Source organism: Lepidochelys kempii, chromosome 28 (assembly GCF_965140285.1).
Source record: "Lepidochelys kempii isolate rLepKem1 chromosome 28, rLepKem1.hap1, whole genome shotgun sequence".
Classification (NCBI taxonomy): Eukaryota; Metazoa; Chordata; order Testudines; family Cheloniidae; genus Lepidochelys; species Lepidochelys kempii.
Window position 1 is genome coordinate 165,610 of NC_136407.1, and position 21,489 is coordinate 187,098.

Sequence of the window (21,489 nt, forward strand, 5' to 3'; positions counted from 1 at the left end):
GTCCCCTCCGGATCCACCAGCGCCCCCCCCAGCGGCCCCCCCGCCCCCCAGGTCCTGGCGCCCCCCCGGTCCCCTCCGGATCCACCAGCGCCCCCCCCCAGCAGCCCCCCCGCCCCCCAGGTCCTGGCGCCCCCCCGGTCCCCTCCAGATCCACCAGTGGCCCCCCCCGTCCTAGCGCCCCCCCCGGTCCCCTCCGGCCCCAGCGCCCGCCCCGGGTCCTAGCGACCCCCCTGGCTCCCTCCAGATCCACCAGCGCCCCCCCCACGGGTCCTCACGGCCCCCCAGGTCCCGCACTGCCCCAGCACCTGGAATCCCATCCCCAGCGCCCCCCCCTCAGCCCGCCCCAGATCCCCTTCCCCCCCTAGGCCCCCAGCGCCCCAGGATCCCAGCCTAGTCCCTGCAGGGCCTCGACCCCCCAGCCCGGCCCCCCAGATCCCCCCCCACTGCCTGAGATCCCTCCAGGGGCCCCCCACCTAGCCCCCCACTGCCCCAGTTCCCCAGCCCCCCAGATCCTCCCTCCAGGGGCCCCCCACCTAGCCCCCCATTGCCCCAGTTCCCCAGCCCCTCATTCCCCAGCCCCCCAGATCCTCCCTCCAGCCCCCCCCCCCCACCATGGAGGCGCAGTGCGATTACTTCATGTACTTCCCGGCCGTGCCCTTCCCGGCCCGGGAGCTGCTGCGGGGCGAGCCGGGCCGGTACCGGGCTCTGCCCCGGCGCAACCACCTCTACCTGGGCGAGACCGTCCGCTTCCTGCTGGTGCTGCGGGGCCGGCCGGGGCCGGGGGGCGCCCGCACCCCCTGGGGGGAGCTGGGCTCCTCCCTGGCCGCCCTGGCCAGCGTCAGCCCCGGGGCGGTCGACCCGGGGGGCGAGGGAGACGGGGAGCCCCCTGAGGAGCCGGGGGGAGACGGGGACACGGCTCCTCCGGCCCCCGGCTTCTTCCGGGACTGCCGGCCCCTGCTAACCCACGGCCAGGGACCCCTGGGGCGGCCGGCCGCCGGGGTGAGAGGGGGCGTGGGGTGCTGGGCGGGTGGGGGCTGTGGGGTGGGTGCGAGGGGAACCCAGCGGGGGAGGGTTGTGGGTCGGGAGCAAGGGGCACCCAGGGGTGGGGGGTCTCGGGTTTGGGGGGGCTGTGGGGTGCAGTGCGGGGAACCCGGGGGGCGTTCTCAAGCAGGAGCAAGGGGCGGGTACTGGGTGTTGCGGGTCAGGAGTGAGGATCAACATGGTGGGGGGCTGTGGGTCAGGAGTGAGGGGCACCTGGGGGGACATGGGGGCTGCCGGTCGGGGTTGGGGTCACTGTGGCACTGACCCCCCATCCCTCCCCCGCCCCAGATACCGGTGGAGGAGCCGATCGTCTGCACGGACGAGGTCATTTTCCCCCTGACGATTTCCCTGGACAACCTGCCCCCCGGGACTGTCAAGGCCAAGGTGAGTGAGGGGGGCCGGGGCCGGGTGGGACAAGGCGGCTGGGCGGGGGGACCTGTGGGGGGGTGGGAGTGGGGCCAGCCCCCCAGCGCTGACGCCCCCCACCCCCCCGCAGATCGTGGTGACAGTGTGGAAGAGGGAACAGGAGGTGCCGGAGGTCCGGGAACGGGGGTACCTGAGCCTGCTGCAGAACCGGGCGCCGGCCCAGCTCTTCCGCGAGGAGCAGGGGGCCTTCAAAGCCCAAGGTAGGTGCAGCCCCCCGGCCCCGCCCCACAGCGCCCCTCAGCCCAGACTGACAGCGCCTGCCCCATGGGGCAGCCGATAGACGCAGCCCCTCCCGGGATCACTCCCGACCCCCCTCCGACCTTTCCCCCCGGGACCGCTCTGACCCCTGCCCTTTGCGCCCGCAGTGAGCACCATGCTGACCGTGCTGCCCCCTCCGGGGCTCAGGTGCCGCCAGCTGAACGTCTCTGGGAAATACCTCACCGTGCTCAAGGGTAACGGGGGAGCCGTGGGGGGAGGGATGGCAGGACGGGGGGCAGGGGTCGTGGGGGGGGGCTGGGGGAGTCCCTGGAGCCGTGGCGGGAGGGATGGCAGGACGGCGGGGGCCCTGGAGCCGTGGGGGGAGGGGGGGGTCTGAGCGTGGGGCTCCGTGTCTCTGACCCGCCCGCCTCCCCAGTGCTGAACGGCTGCTCCCAGGAGGAAATCTCCCTGTGGGACGTCCGCATCCTGCCCAACTTCAACGCCAGCTACCTGCCCATGCTGCCCGATGGCTCCGTGCTGCTGGTCGACGACGTCTGGTGAGTGGGGGCGGAGGGGGGTCAGTGTCGGGGAGTGCCGTGGGAAGGAGCAGGGGGTATCTGTGGGGCTAACACTCCCTCCCTCCCTCCCCACCCCAGCCATCACTCTGGTGAGGTGCCCGTCGGCGCCTTCTGCCGCGTGGCCGGCGCCGGCTCCGGCTGCCCCTGCGCCCTGAGTGCCCTGGAGGAGCAGAACTTCCTCTTCCAGCTGCAGGCACCTGAGCGGCCCCAGGAGGACACCAAGGAGGTGGGTGCAAGGGGTGAGGGCAGGGGGCGGAGACAGGCTGTGAGGGGGTCTGGCCATGGGGGGTGGGGCCACAGGGCAGAAGGAGGGGAAAGGGCCAGAAGGCAGAGGGGATAGGACTGGGGGCAGGGCCATGGGGCTGTTACTCACTCTGCCCCCTGCTCCCCCAGGGTCTCGAGGTCCCCCTGGTGGCCGTGGTTCAGTGGTCGACACCCAAACTCCCCTTCACCAGCAGCATCTACACCCATTACAGGTGAGAACCCCCCGCCCCCGACTCTGATGGTTCAGGGCTTCCTCTGTCCTGGGCCCTCCCCAGCTTTGACGCCTTCCTGGCCCTCTGTCCTGGGCCCTCCCCAGCTTTGACGCCTTCCTGGCCTTGGGCTCCCCTCCGCCCGGAGCAATTACAGGCTGGTGAGCCAGACTTCAGTATCGAGCAAACTGGTTGAAACTCTAGTAAAGAACAAAATTGTCAGACACAGAGATGAACATAATTTGTTGGGGAAGAGTCAACATGGTTTTAGCAAAGGGAAATCCTGCCTCACCCATCTGCTAGAATTCCTGGAGGGGGTCAACAAGCACGCGGACAAGGGGAATCCAGTGGATGTAGCGTACTTAGATTTTCAGAAAGCCTTTGACAAGGTCCCGCACCAAAGGCTCTTACGCAGAGTCAGCTGTTATGGGATAAGAGGGAAGGTCCCCTCCTCAATCAGTAACTGGGTAAAAGACAGGAAACAAAGGGGAGGTATAAATCGTCAGTTTTCAGAGTGGAGAGTGGTGAATAGTGGTGTCCCCCAGGGGTCTGTACTGGGCCCAGTCCTATTCAACATATTCATAAATTATCTGGAAAAAGGGGTCAACAGTGAGGTGGCAAAATTTGCAGATGATACAAAACTACTCAGGATAGTTAAGTCCCAGGCAGACTGGGAAGAGTTACAAAGCGATCTCTCAAAACTGGCTGACTGGGCAACAAAATGGCCGATGAAATTCAATGTTGATAAATGCAAAGTGATGCACATTGGAAAACATCATCCCAACTGTACATATACAATGATGGGGTCTAAATTAGCTGTTACCACTCAAGAGAGAGATCTTGGGGTCATTGTGGATAGTTCTCTGAAAACATCCACTCAATGTGCAGCGGCCATCAAAAAAGCGAACAGAATGCTGGGAATCATTAAGAAAGGGTTAGGTGATAGGACAGAAAATATCATGTTGCCTCTATATAAATCCATGGTATGTCCACCTCTTGAACACTGTGTGCAGATGTGGTCGCCGCATCTCAAAAAAGACATATTAGAATTGGAAAAAGTTCAGAAAAGGGCAACAAAAATGATTAGGGGTACGGAACGGCTGCTGTAAGAGGAGAGATTAATAAGACTGGAACTTTTCAGCTTGGAAAAGAGACGACAAAGGGGGGGATATTATGAGAGAGGTGTGTAAAATCATGATGGGTGTAGAGAAAATAAATAAGGAAGTGTTGTTTACTTCTCATAACAAAAGAACTAGGGGCCACCAAATGAAATAAACAGGCAGCAGGTTTAAAACAAACCAAAGGAAGTATTTGTATAAGTAGGGGCATAGCGAGCAGATCGAGGGACGTGATTGTCCCCCTCTATTCGACATTGGTGAGGCCTCATCTGGAGTACTCTGTCCAGTTTTGGGCCCCACACTACAAGAAGGATGTGGATAAATTGGAAAGAGTCCAGCGAAGGGCAACAAAAATGATTAGGGGTCTGGAACACATGACTTATGAGGAGAGGCTGAGGGAACTGGAATTGTTTAGTCTGCAGAAGAATGAGGGGGGATTTGATAGCTGCTTTCAACTACCTGAGAGGTGGTTCCAGAGAGGATGGTTCTAGACTATTCTGAGTGGTAGAAGATGACAGGACAAGGAGTAATGGTCTCAAGTTGCAGTGGGGGAGGTTTAGGTTGGATATTAGGAAAAACTTTTTCACTAGGAGGGTGGAGAAACACTGGAATGCGTTGCCTAGGGAGGTGGTAGAATCTCCTTCCTTAGAAGTTTTTAAGGTCAGGCTTGACAAAGCCCTGGCTGGGATGATTTAGTTTGGGATTGGTCCTGCTTTTGAGCAGGGGGTTGGACTAGATGACCTCCTGAGGTCCCTTCCAACCCTGATATTCTATGATTCTATGATTTCTTCACACAACGCACAGTCAACTTGTGGAACTCCTTGCCAAAGGATGTTGTGAAGGCCAAGACCATAACAGGGTTAAAAAAAAAAAAAAACTAGATACGTTCCTGGAGGACAGGTCCAGCAATGGCTATTAGCCAGGATGGTCAGGGATGGTGGCCCTGGCCTCTGTTTGCCAGAAGCTGGCAATGGGTGACAGGGGATGGATCACTTGGTGATTCCCTGTTCGGTCCATTCCCTCTGGGGCACCTGGCACTGGCCACTGTCGGCAGACAGGACACTGGGCTGGATGGACCTTTGCTCTGACCCAGTCTGGCTGTTCTTATGTTCTGTTCCCAGGCTGCCCAGCATCAGGCTGGACCGGCCGCGATTCGTGATGACGGCAGCCTGCGAGTCGCCCGTGCCCCTGCGCCGACGCTTCACCGTCACCTACACCCTGCTCAACAACCTGCAGGACTTCCTGGCTGTGCGGCTGGTCTGGACCCCGGAGAGCGCCGCGGCTGGTGGGCGGGGCTGCAGGGGCCTGGTGTTGTGATGTGGGCAAGGCCACGGCTGGTGGGCATGGTGGGGGGGTGCAGGATGGAGCTGTGGGGACCGTGAACGGGTTCAGGTGGCCTGGAGCTGGGGGTTTGGTGGGGGGCTGGGAGCGCTGGGAGGGGTCAGGTGGGGCTGGGAGGGGTCGGCGGGGGGCTGGGAAACGCTGGGAGGGGGTGGGAGTTTGGCGGGGGGCTGGCCTTGTGGGGGCTGCGGGGGGCTCCAGGCGGCTCTGACCCCTTCCCACCCCCAGGGAAGAAGCTGTCCAGCGAGGAGCGCCGGGCCACGCAGGCAGCCCTGGACGCCATCGTCTGCCACACGCCCCTCAACAGCTTGGGCTACTCCCGCAAGGGCAGCGCCCTGACCATCCAGGTCGCCTTCCAGGCCCTCCGCGCCGGCCTCTTCGAGGTACCCGCCCGCCTGGCCCTCCCTGGGGGCTGGGAGCCAGGACACCTGGGTTCTCTCCCCGGCTCTGGGAGGAGAGCGAGGGCTGGTGGGTTAGAGCAGGGGGGCTGGGAGCCAGGACTCCTGGGTTCTCTCCCAGATCTGGGAGAGGAGTGGGGGCTGGTGGGTTAGAGCAGGGGGCGCTGAGAGCCAGGACTCCTGGGTTCTCTCCCCAGCTCTGGGAGAGGAGTGGGGGCTGGTGGCTGAGAGTAGGGTGGGCTGGGAGCCAGGACTCCTGGGTTCTTGGGGGTGGGTGGGTGCAGGGAGGGGCAGTTTCTGTGCTATCATCTCTCCTCCCCTCAGCTCTCCCAGCACATGAAGCTGAAGCTGCAGTTCACGGCGAGCGTCTTGAACCCACCCCCTGACGCCCGGCCCATCTCGCGCAGGAGCAGCCCCGGCAGCCCGGCTGTGCGGGACCTGGTCGAGCGGCACCAGGCCGGGCTGGGCCGGTCCCAGTCCTTCTCCCACCAGCAGCCTTCCCGCAGCCACCTCATGAGGTGCGCAGGGGGCGGGGCGGGGGGCTGCTGAGGGCCAGGGGGACTGGGGGAGGCTTGGAGTCTTCAGTCCCAGAGGAGACCTTCACCCAGAAGCTCCGGAGTATTTAAGGGGGGGAAGGAGCCTGGCCAGTGGGTGGAGCCTGGGGGAGGCGGGGCTCTAACATTGGGCCCCTCCCCTTCATTCACCTGTCTGCACTAGGGTGGCCAATCAGGTGAGGGCATCTGTGCTTCCCACCCCCCCCACATATACACATGGCTGGTGGGAGCCAGGATTCCTAGGTCCCTCTCCTGGCTCTGTGAGGGGAGTGGGTTGAAAAGGGAAGGGGTGGCAGGGGAGCTGTCTGGGGGGGCAGGGGAGGAATCAGCGACACCCCCCCCCCCGCACTGACACTTGGTGCCCCCCTCCCCCGGCAGGTCGGGTAGCGTCATGGAGCGCCGTGCCATCACGCCGCCTGTGGGCTCCCCCGTGGGCCGCCCCCTCTACCTGCCCCCCGAGAAGAGCGTCCTGTCGCTGGACAAGATCGCCAAGCGCGAGTGCAAGGTTCTGGTGGTGGAGCCCATCAAGTGAAGAGGCCAAACGTCCCTCCCGGTGCCCCCCATCGTCTCGCTGCTGCTTCCCCCCGGGCTCATGTTGCTGGAGGCCTGGGACCATGGATGGGGTGCAGGGGGAGGCTGGCATGTGCCAAGGGGGGGAGGGAACTGCAGACTCAGGGGAGCAGCATGTGGTAGGCTGCAGGCCAGTATGGGTGGGTGTGTGGGAGAGAATTGCATTATGGGTCTGTGCTGGGGGGGTGGGAGGGGGGAGCTGGGGCAGCAGAGGCCACAGCTACTGTGTTGTGAAGTGGGGGGTGGGCTGGGTGCCATTTTCAGGGTGATCCTGCTGCTGTTTCCCTGCTGTTAGTTGTGGGGGTGCCAGGGGTGGGACCCGTGGCTATGGGTGGGTGGGGTGAACACATCTCATTGCTGGTTCCCAGTCACTGTTTACAAAACCCTTCGCTTCCTGCATTGCCTTTTTAATTTGGGGGCCCCGCAAATTCCCCCTGAGCTGGGGGGCAGGGACCCATGGTACTGCTTGGCCCTGGCTGGGCTGGAGTGAGCCCCTTCCTTCCTATCAGCCCCTGGGGCAGCATCCCCTGAGAGCCAGGCTCCCCTCAGCCCCTGCAGCTGCCCTCTCCCACTGCTATCTAGATGAGCTTTGCCAGCCCCGATCCCAGCCAAGGGAAGGAAGGTGCCTGGCGCAGCCCTGAGCCACCCCATGGAAGATCCCAGCCCCACATGCCTCACTGCAGGTACGTTCCCCAGCCCTTGCTGTTGGGGGGGGGGGGGCTACCCAGGTGAGGTTGCCCCCTGTGGCTACAGGGACTTACTGGACCAGGGGCCCCCACTGCACTTTATTTACATTTTTTTGTTATTTATTTGTCTCTGAACTGGCTTTATTTGTGTCTGTGAATAAACCTCATGGGATGGAACCGGCCCTGCTTTGCTGGGTGTTGGGGGAGGGTATAACACCATGCACAGCACAGACCCCCCCCCCCCCCAAAGAGATCAGGAGGGTACCAGGCGCTGCACCCAGAGCTGCTGCAGAGGGCTGGGCCCCATAGAGACACACATGGTCTAGGCAGCTGCAGGCCAAAGCAGAGCAGTGGGCGACTGGCAGGGAGCCGGCCCCTGCGCGACCGGGGCTGCTGGGAGCCCGAGCCGCTCGCGCCGAGAGCGGGGTCTGCCAACCGCCTGGGAATGACCCAGTGCCACGGGCTGTATGTGCAGAGAGCCTGAGCCATGCCTGCGAGCAGGGGGGAGCTTCCCCTCAGGTGACCCACACGGCTGTAGTTGCAGAGGGCGAGGAGGGGCAGCAATGACCCATGGCAAATCAAGGGCTCCCCTGGAGCATGGCGGGGGTAGGATCCCCACAGCCTCCCTCTCCCCACGGAAGGAGACCCCATAGACCAGCTAGGAAAAACACTTTATTCTCTGAACAGTTACAGTGAGGCCCCTGGCCGGAGCCTATTCTCTCCCCCCACATATCTCCAGGAAGCCCCACAGATACCGCTGCAGCCTCCCCTCCTGTCCCCACAGGGTGGGTGTGTTTGCAGGGGCATCTCTGGAGCCCTCCTGCCCCAGCAGGGGCCCTGGTGAAGTGGGGGACCCCGCCCAGCTAGGCCTGGCAGGTGTAGGGGCTTCAATCAGGCAGCCATGGGAGCAGGTGCTGCAAGGGGAAAGCCAGGGGGGTCCCCAACCAGCCCCTGCAAGACCCCCACAGGTCAAGAACTCTGAGGGGGGAGCACCCCCAATTTCACCCAGCCGCACTTGCATATGGAACCTGCCCCCGCGGCTCAGACAGCGACCGGCTCCCGCACATGGTTCTGTCGCTTCACCACAAAGATCTTCTGGCCAGAGACGGTCACCAGGAAGGTGTGTTCCCCGAACACCACTAAGGGGGGAGAGAGTTTGGCATGAGACCCCCCCACTAGGGCTGGGGACAGAGAGAGTCAGGGGTGGCCACCCTCGCTACCCCAGAGGCTCATGGGAGAGCGAAAGGAAACCTCTGTCCCCCCAGTGGGTTGATGGGGGTCAGGCAGGGGAGGACCCTGTAGTGGGTCAGTCTCAGGAGTGGGGGGAAGAGACCCCTTGGGGTCCCAGAGGCTGTTCTGGAGCGGAGGGCGTAACACCACTCCTGGGGGGTCACAGACAGGGAGTGGGCACGGGGGCGGGGGGAAGGCTTGGGACAAAGGGCCCAGCCCTACAGCAGCAGCGCCCCCTTCCCCCCCACCTCACCATGCCAGCACACACCCCGCCCCGCCGGCATTCTCCTCCCCCCAGACTCACCGGAGAGGCGTTTGAAGGGGGGGTCGGGGCCACGCTGGAGCCGGAAGCCGCAGGCCGTGGCCACCAGCTCCGAGATCACCCCCGCCGTGTGCTCGGCGTTCTCCAGGTCACCAGCCGACTGCGGAGCAGGGGAGCCCCAGGTTAGAGAGCGTGAGGAGCCCCCCACCCCCAAATTCACACAGCAGGTCAGCAGCGCAAGGGAGTCCTGGCTCCCAGCCCCCCCTGCTCTGACCCACCCGCCCCCACTCCCCTCCCAGCACCGGGGAGAGAACCCAGGCGTCCTGGCTCCCAGCCCCCCCTGCTCTGACCCACCTGCCCCCACTCCCCTCCCAGCACCCAGGAGAGAACCCAGGCGTCCTGGCTCCCAGCCCCCCCTGCTCTGACCCACCCACCCCCACTCCCCTCCCAGCACCCAGGAGAGAACCCAGGTGTCCTGGCTCCCAGCCCCCCCTGCTCTAACCCACCTGCCCCCACTCCCCTCCCAGCACCCAGGAGAGAACCCAGGCGTCCTGGCTCCCAGCCCCCCCTGCTCTGACCCACCCGCCCCCACTCCCCTCCCAGCACCGGGGAGAGAACCCAGGCGTCCTGGCTCCCAGCCCCCCCTGCTCTGACCCACCCGCCCCCACTCCCCTCCCAGCGCCCGGGAGAGAACCCAGGCGTCCGGGCCCCCCACTCACCGCCAGCACCGCTCCATCGCAGATCACCAGGTAGCCCAGCTGGTCGGGGATCCGCTCCAGCCCCTGGGTCAGCGCCGTGGTCTGGGGGGGGGAGGGGTCAGCAGGTGTGTGGGGCAGAGGCTGGAGAGAGGGGCCCGGAGGAGGCGCCCCAACCCCTCCGCGCCATGGGGGGGGTCCCGGCCCGCGCCCCCCCCGGGGGAATCTCCCGCCCCGCGCCATGGGGGGGGGGTCCCGGCCCGCGCCCCCCCCCGGGGGAATCTCCCGCCCCGCGCCATGGGGGGGGGGGGTCCCGGCCCGCGCCCCCCCCCGGGGGAATCTCCCGCCCCGCGCCATGGGGGGGGGGGGGTCCCGGCCCGCGCCCCCCCCCGGGGGAATCTCCCGCCCCGCGCCATGGGGGGGGGGGGTCCCGGCCCGCGCCCCCCCCCGGGGGAATCTCCCGCCCCGCGCCATGGGGGGGGGGGGGTCCCGGCCCGCGCCCCCCCCCGGGGGAATCTCCCGCCCCGCGCCATGGGGGGGGGTCCCGGCCCGCGCCCCCCCCCGGGGGAATCTCCCGCCCCGCGCCATGGGGGGGGGGTCCCGGCCCGCGCCCCCCCCCGGGGGAATCTCCCGCCCCGCGCCATGGGGGGGGGGGGTCCCGGCCCGCGCCCCCCCCCGGGGGAATCTCCCGCCCCGCGCCATGGGGGGGGGTCCCGGCCCGCGCCCCCCCCCGGGGGAATCTCCCGCCCCGCGCCCCGCGGGGGGGGGGGGCCCGGCCCGCGCCCCCCCCCGGGGAATCTCCCGCCCCGCGCCATGGGGGGGGGTCCCGGCCCGCGCCCCCCCCCGGGGGAATCTCCCGCCCCGCGCCATGGGGGGGGGTCCCGGCCCGCGCCCCCCCCCGGGGGAATCTCCCGCCCCGCGCCGTGGGGGGGGGGGCCCCCGGCCTCACCATCTCGGGGCAGCACCAGCCGCTCCACGCCCCCGCCGTCAGCTCCCGCCCCGCCCCGCTCTTATCCCCGCCCATTGGCCCGCCGCGCCGTCCGTCCCCCGCCCGCTCGGAGCCTCGCGCTGCCATTGGCCCAGGGGCTGGGGGACCGGAGGGGGGCGGGGCCTGCGGGCTGGGCAACTTCCGGCTCCTCGGCTCCCGCCCGACCGCTGGGGCGAGCCGATGAATAGTAATGAGGCGCGTGGCCTGAAGCCTCCTCGGGAGCCGCCCCCCGCGCTCGTGACCGCCCGCCGCAGGGGCTCATGGGAGTCTCGCTGAGGGGGGGGAGGCGATACCTGTCCCAGGGGCTCATGGGAGTCTCGCTAAGGGGGGGGAGGGCAACACCTGCCCCAGGGGCTCATGGGAGTCTCGCTGAGGGGGGGGGGAGGCGATACCTGCCCCAGGGGCTCATGGGAGTCTCGCTAAGGGGGGAGGGCGATACCTGCCCCAGGGGCTCATGGGAGTCTCGCTGAGGGGGGGAGGCGATACCTGCCCCAGGGGCTCATGGGAGTCTCGCTAAGGGGGGGGAGGGCAACACCTGCCCCAGGGGCTCATGGGAGTCTCGCTAAGGGGTCAGGGAGTATGACACCTGCCCCAGGGGCTCATGTGGAGTCTCGTGAAGGGGAGAGTGGGGCACAACACCTGCCCCAGGGGCTCATGGGAGTCTCGCTGAGGGGGGGGAGGCGATACCTGCCCCAGGGGCTCATGGGAGTCTCGCTAAGGGGGGGGAGGGCAACACCTGCCCCAGGGGCTCATGGGAGTCTCGCTGAGGGGGGGGAGGCGATACCTGCCCCAGGGGCTCATGGGAGTCTCGCTAAGGGGGGAGGGCGATACCTTCCCCAGGGGCTCATGGGAGTCTCGCTGAGGGGGGGGGAGGCGATACCTGCCCCAGGGGCTCATGGGAGTCTCGCTAAGGGGGGAGGGCGATACCTGCCCCAGGGGCTCATGGGAGTCTCGCTGAGGGGGGGGAGGCGATACCTGCCCCAGGGGCTCATGGGAGTCTCGCTGAGGGGTCAGGGAGTATGATACCTGCCCCAGGGGCTCATGTGGAGTCTCATGAAGGGGAGAGTGGGGCACAACACCTGCCCCAGGGGCTCATGGGAGTCTCGCTAAGGGGGGAGGGTGACACCTGCCCCAGGGGCTCATGGGAGTCTCGCTAAGGGGGGGAGGCGATACCTGCCCCAGGGGCTCATGGGAGTCTCGCTGAGGGGTCAGGGAGTATGATACCTGCCCCAGGGGCTCATGTGGAGTCTCGTGAAGGGGAGAGTGGGGCACAACACCTGCCCCAGGGGCTCATGGGAGTCTCGCTAAGGCGGGGGAGGGCAACACCTAACTCCAGGGGCTCATGGGAGTCTCGCTAAGGGGTCAGGGAGTATGACACCTGCCCCAGGGGCTCATGTGGAGTCTCGTGAAGGGGAGAGTGGGGCACAACACCTGCCCCAGGGGCTCATGGGAGTCTTGCTAAGGGGGGAGGGCGACACCTGCCCCAGGGGCTCATGGGAGTCTCGCTAAGGGGTCAGGGAGTATGACACCTGCCCCAGGGGCTCATGTGGAGTCTCGTGAAGGGGAGAGTGGGGCACAACACCTGCCCCAGGGGCTCATGGGAGTCTCGCTGAGGGGTCAGGGAGTGTGACAGCTGCCCCAGGGGCTCATGGGAGTCTCACTAAGGGGGGAAGGGCAACACCTGCCCCAGGGGCTCATGGGAGTCTCGCTAAGGGGTCAGGGAGTATGATACCTGCCCCAGGGGCTCATGTGGAGTCTCGTGAAGGGGAGAGTGGGGCACAACACCTGCCCCAGGGGCTCATGGGAGTCTCGCTAAGGGGGGAGGGCGACACCTGCCCCAGGGGCTCATGGGAGTCTTGCTAAGGGGTCAGGGAGTGTGACACCTGCCGCAGGGGCTCATGGGAGTCTCGCTAAGGGGGGAGGGCGACACCTGCCGCAGGGGCTCATGGGAGTCTCGCTAAGGGGGGAGGGCGACACCTGCCGCAGGGGCTCATGGGAGTCTCGCTAAGGGGGGAAGGCGACACCTGCCCCAGGGGCTCATGGGAATCTCGCTAAGGGGTCAGGGAGTGTGATACCTGCCCCAGGGGCTCATGTGGAGTCTGGTGAAGGGGAGAGTGGGGCACAACACCTGCCCCAGGGGCTCATGGGAGTCACGCTGAGGGGTCAGGGAGTGTGACAGCTGCCCCAGGGGCTCATGGGAGTCTCGCTAAGGGGTCAGGGAGTGTGACACCTGCCCCAGGGGCTCCTGGGAGTCTCGGGGCATGGCCACTAAATAACTCAAAAAAGTGGAAAACCACGAGTGTCAATGAAGCCCCCTCGCACTAGGCCCAAGTGTCCTTGGCCCCCCCGCCTGGAGGCACTCGCAGCAGTTATGCTGAGGATCTGCAACAATAGGTTGCAGAGTCAGATTGCCTAAAACTAAACAAGGCCAAACAGGGCAAATATAAAAAAACAATGCTAAATAAAGCAGCTTTATGTATGGTTTAACAAATAATACAAAAAACAAAAAAACTAGCTGAAAACTGAATTGGCTGGCTATATAAATACTTAGGGCAGCTTGCTATTAAATAAGTATGCTAAAAAAAATATGTATAAAACCTGCGTAACTTCCTGCTCTGGGTGCAGGATTTGAGATTTTATTCTCCCTATACCTTTTTGCAGCTGCAAATAAACTTTTCTGCTTCTCCACCCCATTGTGATTATTGGGTGACGCACACCGGGTAGCAAACCAACCCCAGCTGTTGTTTAGCCTCTTGGCGCTGGGTGCCGGCAACAGCTTTTGGCACCCCTGGGTGGGCCACGAGGCTGCTATTTAGCCTTGCCCGGACCCCTCCTGGAGGTCAAGGATTGCGGTGAGAACCGACGCCCTGCACGCACCGGTGAGTTCATCAGGGGTCTTGGAAAAAATGCGATTTGATCGGCCCCCGGAGGGCACAACGGTGCAATGCACTCATATAGTGGAAAAGCAGCTGTGGACAACGGTGAGGAACCGGTCCCTTGAATAAGGTAGGAACCTTTTAAAATCCGGATTGTATGCTCTGTTGGAACCTGGGGACACCCAGAGTTACCCTGTAGGTATGGGACAGGGACAGAGCTCGGGGGTTAGGGCACGGTGTACGCCCCTAGAATGCATTCTAGCAAACTGGAAGGTATTTGGTGCGGATCCAATAACTAAAAGCCAATTAAAATGATTCTGTACAGTTAACTGGCCTCAATATCAACTAAAGGACCCGGAGTGGTGGCCACCAGGAGGGTCAATTAATTACAACACGATCCTTCAGTTACTCCTGTTCTGTCAAAAAACAAAAAAATGGAATGAACGTATGTACGCGCATTTGTTTCTGGCTTTATGTACTCGACCAGATATTTTACAGCACTGTAATCTGACTCCGACTGGTTCGGTAGCAGCTAATGTTAGTCCCCAGACCCCCACCCCCACTGTAATGACAGAGCCGGTGTCCCCTTTGGCCCCTACACTCACACCTTGTAAGTCCCCAATGCCTATACCCCTTAATCACCAAAACTAAAGTTGCCCGGTCTGGATCGGACAGTCGTCCGGCCACAGGTTTATACTCATGTGGTTTGCAGGTTTATACTCATGTGCCCTTTAATCCTGTGAATTTGGCTGCTTTCAAAGCACAGGCAGGAGAGTTTTCCACCAACCCGAGCAGGTTTATATCAGTCTTTGAGGGGTGCCTCAGCAGTCACAAGCCGGACCGGGATGATTGTAACATCCTCCTGCGAACCCTATTGTCTAAGGTTGAAAGACAACAGGTTGTGTCCAAGGCAAGGAAAAAGGCGCAGAAACAGTACGACCGGGATCGTATTAATGTCCCTGACCTGGATGCACAAGTCCCCCGAGCAGACCCCAGGTGGGATCCAAATGATCATGGGAATATGACCCGCTTTACCTCCTATAAGAAGTTGCTTTTGCATGGACTCTGTCACTCGGCTGTCCGACATAATAATTGGGCAAAGCCATATGAAGTAATGCAGGATTTAAAAAAAAGCCCAGGGGCCTTTCTACAGCGTATTCGGGACACAATTCAACAGAACACTAATGCAGACCCCGATGATCAGGCAACTGAGTCAATTATTAAGGGAATTTTTACAAGCAGAGCAGCCCCTGATATTAAAAAAAATTTAATGGGCATGACCATGGCACAAATCTTAGAGACTGCAAACCAAGCTTATAGTCTAAAAAAAACAAAACAAAAATAAAAGCAAGTGACACTGATGGTAACGGCGGTACAGGCCAGCACTAAGGGAAGTGGCCAGGGAGGAAGAAGCCGTGAACGCGAACGTCCGGGCTTGCAGAAGAGACGACTGGGTCACAACCAGTGTGCCTTGTGTCGACAAGAGAAACACTGGAAAAATGAGTGCCCAAAAAAAAAGAAAAGAAAAGGGGGGTGCCTCTATAATGGCAATGGCGGAGCAGGAATAGGGGTGTCAGGGGAGACGGACCACCCTACCCCCAGAACCCCAAGTAAAGATGCACGTAAAAAGCTCAGAAATAGATTTTTTAGTGGACTCTAAAACGGCCCGAACTGCCATAAATCGACCCCTTCAGTTGCCAGTAGCAGATTCCCTTACCGTGGTGGGAGCCACAGGCAGAGACACCAAGTGCCCAGTGTATGCCCCAGCGGAATGTGCTTTGGGAAACAGGACTATATCCCACAAGCTGATATACCTCCCTGAGTGTCCAACACCTCTGCTGGGACGGGATCTGCTTTGTCGCCTTGGTGCCACCCTGCGTTTTACTGAGGACGAAATAACCCTTACCTTACCCCCTGAGAATGCCTGGATCATGACCCTTGCAGTTGAGCCCTCAGCCATGGAAGCCCCAGAATGGAGCCCGTGGGAAGACCAGGTGTACCCCCTCATGTGGGCATCAGGAATCCCAGGAAAGGCCACCCACCAGACCCCCATTACTATTCAGCTCATACCAGGGAAAGGCCCAGTGCAAGTAAAACAGTATCCAATCAAAAGAAAAGCCAAAAAAGGTTTACAAAAAACTATAAATCGATTCCTAATGTATGGTATTCTCCGGGAATGTCAGTCAGCCTGGAACACTCCCATTCTACCCGTACAGAAGCCTAATGGCATGTATTGGCTACAGGACCTAAGGGGCAGTCAATAAACGGGTTAAGACTTTGCACCCTCTTGTCCCTAACCCGTATACCTTATTGGCTTCTATAAGGGACAGTATACCCATTTTTCAGACCTTGATTTGAAAGATGCTTTCTCTACCATCCCAGTTGCCACCCCGTCACAGGAGATTTTCTCCTTCGAGTGGGAGGACCGAAATAGGGTTAAAAAGCAACTTTGCTGGACAGTGTTGGCCCAGGGATTTAAAAACTCCCCCACCCTCTTTGGCCAGGCTCTGGCCAGGGACCTAAAGGAGTGGGATAATGAGAAGGCCCTCCTTCTGCAGTATGTAAATAATTTGTTAATTGCCACTGTGGGCCAAACCCCCTGCCTTAAAGCCACAGTGAGCCTCCTGAATTTTATTGGACTCCGGGGATATCGGCTAACACGGAGTAAGGCTCAAATTGCCCTCCCAGAGGTATGGTACCTCGGGTTTCACATACAGCAGGGGGAGCGTCAGCTTTCAAGCAAAAAAAGAAAGCTATCTGTCAAGTTCCTACCCCAAGTAATCGTAAGCGGCTCAGAGCATTTCTAGGTATGGCAGGCTTTTGCAGGATATGAATCCCAGAGTTTGGACTGTGGGCTAAACACCTGTACGACTGTGTAAAAGAAGCAAATCATGACCCCTTCTATTGGACCCCAGAGGCTGACAGGGCATTTAAAATCTTAAAAAAGAAATTAATGGAAGCCCTGGCTCTGGGCCTGCCGGATCTCTCTAAGCCATTTCAGTTGTATGTATGTGAACAAAAGGGGGTGGCCCTAGGAGTCCTCACACAGCTGTTAGGAGCATGGAGACGTCCCGTGGCTTATTTTTCTAAGCAACTGGATCAGGTTGCAAAGTCTTGGCCGGCATGTTTACGGGCGGTCGCAGCTACTGCCCTAATGCTTAAGGAAGCTGAGAAGGTAACATTGGAAGGGATTATTCAAATCTATACTCCCCATATGGTCCAAGCCTTATTGGATGCAAAGGGAGGGCTTTGGCTCACCCAGGCTCGGATTGCTCGGTACCAGGCTAAGCTGTTAGAGAACTCTGAAGTCACCTTACAGCCTTGGCCCTCCCTTAACCCAGCCACTCTCTTGCCAGAAACAGAGAAACAGAAACATGACTGTTTAGAGATCATAGATGCCCAGTACTCCAGCCGTCCAGATTTATGTACCCCTCCCAAATGCAGATTATGAGTGGTACACTGATGGTAGCAGTACTGTAATAGATGGGCAAAGGAGGGCGGGTTATGCTGTTGTGACCCTCCATGACACCGTGGAAGCTGAAGGTTTGCCTGCTGGGACCTCTGCCCAGCTTGCCGAACTGATAGCCCTGACCCGTGCACTTGAACTGTCAAAAGGAAAGCGGGTCAACATTTTTACTAATTCAAAGTATGCTTTTGGTGTGCTGCATGCTCATGCTGGCCTATGGAAGCAAAGGGGAATGCTGACAGCCCAAGGCTCCCCAGTCAAGTACGGGCCCCAAATCCTCCGGCTCCTAGAAGCCGTACAACTCCCCTCGGAAGTGGCGGTGGTACACTGTAAAGCCCATCAGAGGGAGGATCAAGATGTGGCCAGAGGTAACGCCCGGGCAGATAGAGAGGCTAAGCATGCTGCCACCCTGCCATCCCCTCAGACTGAGAACGCCCATATGCATGCCCTTATCCCATCAGTAGGGGAGCTTCCAACCCCTCAGTACTCTGGGGAGGAGAGACAGCTAACTGACAAACTCGGTCTCTGGGAAAAGGAGGGATAGCTCCATTCCCCAGAAGGGAAGGTCCTCTTACCAAAGGGCCTAATCCGGCCAGTGCTGCAGAAACTACATCAAACCACTCATGCTGGCAGGGAAGCACTTATCCAGCTAATGGGAAAATACTTTATCACTTCCGGACTCCGACCCCTGGCTGCCCAGGTACAAGCGGACTGCTTAGTCTGCCACAAGAATAACCCCCGACCGGGACATCCTGTGCCACCAGCTGCCCTAGAACCCACTCCGGGCCCCGGACAAGTGTGGCAAATAGACTTTACTGAGTTTCCCCAGACCCCAGGGTTGAAATATCTCCTTGTCATAGTGGATCGGTTCAGCGGATGGCCAGAAGCCTTCCCATGCCTTAATTGCAATGCCAGGACAGTGGCCCTCAAGTTTGTTAAGGAGATCGTTCCTCGCTTTGGACTCCCCCTGTGGATGGAATCTGACAACGGGACACATTTCACGTCAAAAATCATTCAAAGCATCTCACATGCCTTACAGATCCCCTGGAAACTCCATAGGCCCTGGAGACCGCAAGCCAGTGGGGTAGTGGAGCGGACCAATCAGACCCGTAAACGGCATCTCTCAAAAGTGTGCCAAGAAGCCTCACTGCGATGGCCTGATGCTTTGCCCCTCGTCCTACTTCGTATCCCCGTTCTCCCTAAAAGTAAATTAGGGCTTAGTCCCTTTAAAATTATGTTTAAAAGGGCATGGCCTGTGAATGGCACCCCGGTTCTGTCAGGGGAATGGGACTTGGGTAATGGTTTGTTGTCACAGTATATGTGTTCCCTGTCTGCTGTTCTCTTGTCTCTTCACAGGTATAGCAAGAATTCCCAGCCTCCCCCCTTGGACTCTCCCGTCCACTCCTTATAGCCCGGTGACCCTGTGCTTGTTTGCACCTGGAAAAACGAGCCTCTCCAGGAAAAGTGGAAAGGACCCTATGCCGTCCTGCTGATCTCCCAAACAGCGGCAAAAATCAAGAGACACAAGAACCGGATCCATCACTCTCGTCTGAAGGCAGTACCCACCCCCTCGTCAGCAGGACAGGGGACCGTCCAACCTGCTGACTCCTCATCTAGTGACAATCTCTGGCTAAAGCTACTGTTTAAAAGACACAAATAGCGGGCACCTTAATGCTAAAATGGGCCCACTCAGGTACTGAAGACCCTGGGTTGGGAAGACTCTGGTAATAATTAATTGGGTAACATTGTTATTCTCTGTATTGTTATTTCCAAACTGTGCATATCGGGAGCATAACTCCTTTGTTTCGCTTGTGCACCATGTTGCTAATTTACCAAACCAGACAGACTGCTGGGTATGTGCTCCGGCTCCACTGTCCCCCAAAACGGGAATGCCCCTTGACATGCTGCCCTTGACCCTAGCAGAATTAGCCACCACCAAAGAGCAGGAAAGAACGGACTCGCCATTCTGGAATAAGACCTCTTTACAGCAGGCCACCTATCAGGACCAGGAGTATTCAGCTGCAGTACTCACTGAGGGAGTGTTATGTTTTACCCGAAACCAATCTAATCACTATGGGCGTCCTGTGGGAAAGAGCTCCTCTGTTATTACACAGTGGGCTGATGGGTATCGGATAAAGACCAACAGGGGAGGCCAGCAGTGTGGGTGTAACGGTTCCTCCCCTTTTAGGGAAACTCTTACAAATAATCTTACCACAAAAAAAGGTTTGGAAATATAACTTGCCGTCCAGTTAATATCTCCAATGTAGCAAGCCAATGATAAATTTGTAGTGGTCCCTATGGCAAGTGTAATTTAAACGGCACAATTAAAAACGCCCCCACTTGTACCCAGTCAGGAGAATGGGATGCCCCCTTAGGGGCATATGAACTGTTTAAAAAAAACAGCTTTAAATATCCCAGGAATCCCCTTAAGAAACAGTCCTTACTGGGCCCTACAGGGTCACTATTTTGTATGTGGCCAAAAGGCTTACAAGGTGCTGCCAGCCAGCTGGACAGGTAGCTGTTATATAGCTCATGAAGTTCCTCATCTGTCAATAACTGCCACACTGCCCAAAAAAAAATTAAAAATGCCCGAGACACCTCTGTTAAGTCTGCAAATGGTACTTAAAAAAATGGCCTTAAAGTTAAAGGACTCGGTTAGTAATTTAAAGTCAGCAATAAAAACATTAAATAAAGAGGTACAACAGCTCAGGACGTTTTCCCTCCAAAACAGGCTGGCTTTGGACTATCTCTTGGCATCCCAAGGAGGGGTTTGTGCCCTCGTCGGGCCCCAGTGTTATGTATATGTAAATGATAGCAGTTATAAAATCTATGAGAAGGTGGTACAGGCTGAGGCCCATGCCCTACCCGGAGCACAGGTTGCCTATACTGCCCCCCAAGAGCGATTGGTTGCAAACCTTGTTTTCAGGCTGGGGTTTGTCATCTTGGCTTGGTGGTTTATTTAGCCTGCTATTGAAACTTCTCTTTCCTGTATTGCTTGTATTACTGGTATTATGCTGTGCAGTCTCATGCGTTAGGGCCCTTTTGCAAAAGTTAATAAGTCGTTCTCTTCAGGGCTATCACAAAGTGCTTATGCAAAATCCTATTGTAAAGAAATAAGTAGCCCAAGTAAGAAAACTCAGAGCCAAGGTTGTTGAGTGTTCTCAAAGGAGGGAGTTGTTAAAAACACTGGGGCATGGCCACTAAATAACTCAAAAAAATGGAAAACCACGAGTGTCAATGAAGCCCCCTCGCACTAGGCCCAAGTGTCCTTGGCCCCCCCGCCTGGAGGCACTCGCAGCAGTTATGCTGAGGATCTGCAACAATAGGTTGCAGAGTCAGATTGCCTAAAACTAAACAAGGCCAAACAGGGCAAATATAAAAAAACAATGCTAAATAAAGCAGCTTTATGTATGGTTTAACAAATAATACAAAAAACAAAAAAACTAGCTGAAAACTGAATTGGCTGGCAATATAAATACTTAGGGCAGCTTGCTATTAAATAAGTATGCTAAAAAAAAAAAATGTATAAAACCTGCGTAACTTCCTGCTCTGGGTGCAGGATTTGAGATTTTATTCTCCCTGGACCTTTTTGCAGCTGCAAATAAACTTTTCTGCTTCTCCACCCCGTTGTGATTATTGGGTGACGCACACCGGGTAGCAAACCAACCCCAGCTGTTGTTTAGCCTCTCGGCACTGGGTGCCAGCAGCAGGAGTCTCACTAAGGGGGCGACACCTGCCCCAGGGGCTCATGGGAGTCTCGTTAAGGGGGGGAGCGACACCTGCCCCAGGAGCTCATGGGAGTCTCGTTAAGGGAGGAGGGGTGCACGACAGCTGCCCCAGGGGCTCATGGGAGTCTCGCTAAGGGGGGGGCGACACCTGCCCCAGGGGCTCATGGGGAGTCTCGCTGAGGGGGGCATGGACGACACCTGCCCCAGGGGCTCATAGGCCCCCCTCCCACGGGCAGCCGCCTCAGCTGCTGATGGGAGCCTGGCTACAGCGTGACAGCTGCCAGCGCCTGTCCTCTCCCCCCCCTCTCTTAGGGCCCCCCCAGCCACTTGTGGGGTGACAGAGGATAAAAGGCCCCTTCTCCACTGTCCCATAAGCAGGAGGAGCCTCTCCCCCCGTGGGACAGCCGCTTAGGGCCCGCACCGCACAGCCCTGCCGGAAGGGGGGTGGCCGCTCAGCCCTCTCCTGGCAGCCTCCCCCCCAGCACTGCAGCCCCCTCTCCCCCCTAACAAGCGCCCCCTTTCTGTCCTCCCCAGGGCTGAAGGCCAGGCGTTCTTGGGCAGGCCCCCCCAGCAGGGCTCGGGCGAGCCCCCCGGGCTGAGGGGAGTGTGGCTGAGCAGTGCCTCCCCTCCTCTCCCACAGCAGGGACTGGCTGCCCCCCCTTCAGGCCACAGCGGGGCAGCCCGACCTGGACCCCACTGCCCCTGCATCACAGGGTGGGGGGGGCCAGGAGGACCCCCAAGCAGGGGTCTGGCTCAGGCCACGGGGAGCCCGGCTTGGAGGGCTGGGGGATCGGGGAGTCTGGCTCAGGGGTAGCCACCCCAGGAGCTGCCCCGGAGACAAGGAACTCTGAGATAGCGCGT

At 59.8% G+C, this 21,489-nt stretch overlaps 2 protein-coding genes and 1 long non-coding RNA gene across 5 annotated transcripts; 2 read left to right on the plus strand and 1 right to left on the minus strand.

Moving 5' to 3' along the window:
- The first annotated feature begins 601 nt into the window (after window positions 1–601).
- TRAPPC14 (trafficking protein particle complex subunit 14) lies at window positions 602–6,864 on the plus strand. 2 transcript variants are annotated; one of them, XM_078851028.1, is made up of 11 exons: window positions 602–999; window positions 1,330–1,425; window positions 1,538–1,667; window positions 1,833–1,919; window positions 2,102–2,222; window positions 2,322–2,469; window positions 2,637–2,719; window positions 4,956–5,119; window positions 5,404–5,558; window positions 5,898–6,091; window positions 6,506–6,863. In XM_078851028.1, exons 1-11 carry the CDS (start codon window positions 613–615, stop codon window positions 6,657–6,659), a joined length of 1,719 nt encoding a protein of 572 aa, XP_078707154.1. In that variant the 5' UTR covers window positions 602–612; the 3' UTR covers window positions 6,660–6,863. The 2 variants fall into 2 exon arrangements, with proteins under 2 accessions (XP_078707154.1, XP_078707155.1); XM_078851029.1 differs by lacking the exon at window positions 1,833–1,919 and having other exon boundaries at window positions 6,506–6,864.
- A 1,178-nt stretch (window positions 6,865–8,042) lies between these two features.
- LAMTOR4 (late endosomal/lysosomal adaptor, MAPK and MTOR activator 4) lies at window positions 8,043–10,753 on the minus strand. Of its 2 annotated transcripts, XM_078851036.1 has the most exons (4): window positions 10,520–10,753; window positions 9,595–9,675; window positions 8,918–9,035; window positions 8,043–8,522 (listed from the first exon to the last, which is right to left on the minus strand). In XM_078851036.1, the coding sequence occupies exons 1-4, from the start codon at window positions 10,643–10,645 to the stop codon at window positions 8,425–8,427; spliced, it is 423 nt and encodes a 140-aa protein (XP_078707162.1). In that variant the 5' UTR covers window positions 10,646–10,753; the 3' UTR covers window positions 8,043–8,424. The 2 variants fall into 2 exon arrangements, with proteins under 2 accessions (XP_078707162.1, XP_078707161.1); XM_078851035.1 differs by lacking the exon at window positions 10,520–10,753 and having other exon boundaries at window positions 9,595–10,301.
- On the plus strand, window positions 8,921–20,564 carry LOC144929989 (uncharacterized). The gene is made up of 3 exons (XR_013635124.1): window positions 8,921–9,057; window positions 13,220–13,564; window positions 18,257–20,564. It is a non-coding gene; the product is annotated as an uncharacterized LOC144929989 (long non-coding RNA).
- The last annotated feature ends 925 nt before the right edge of the window (window positions 20,565–21,489 follow it).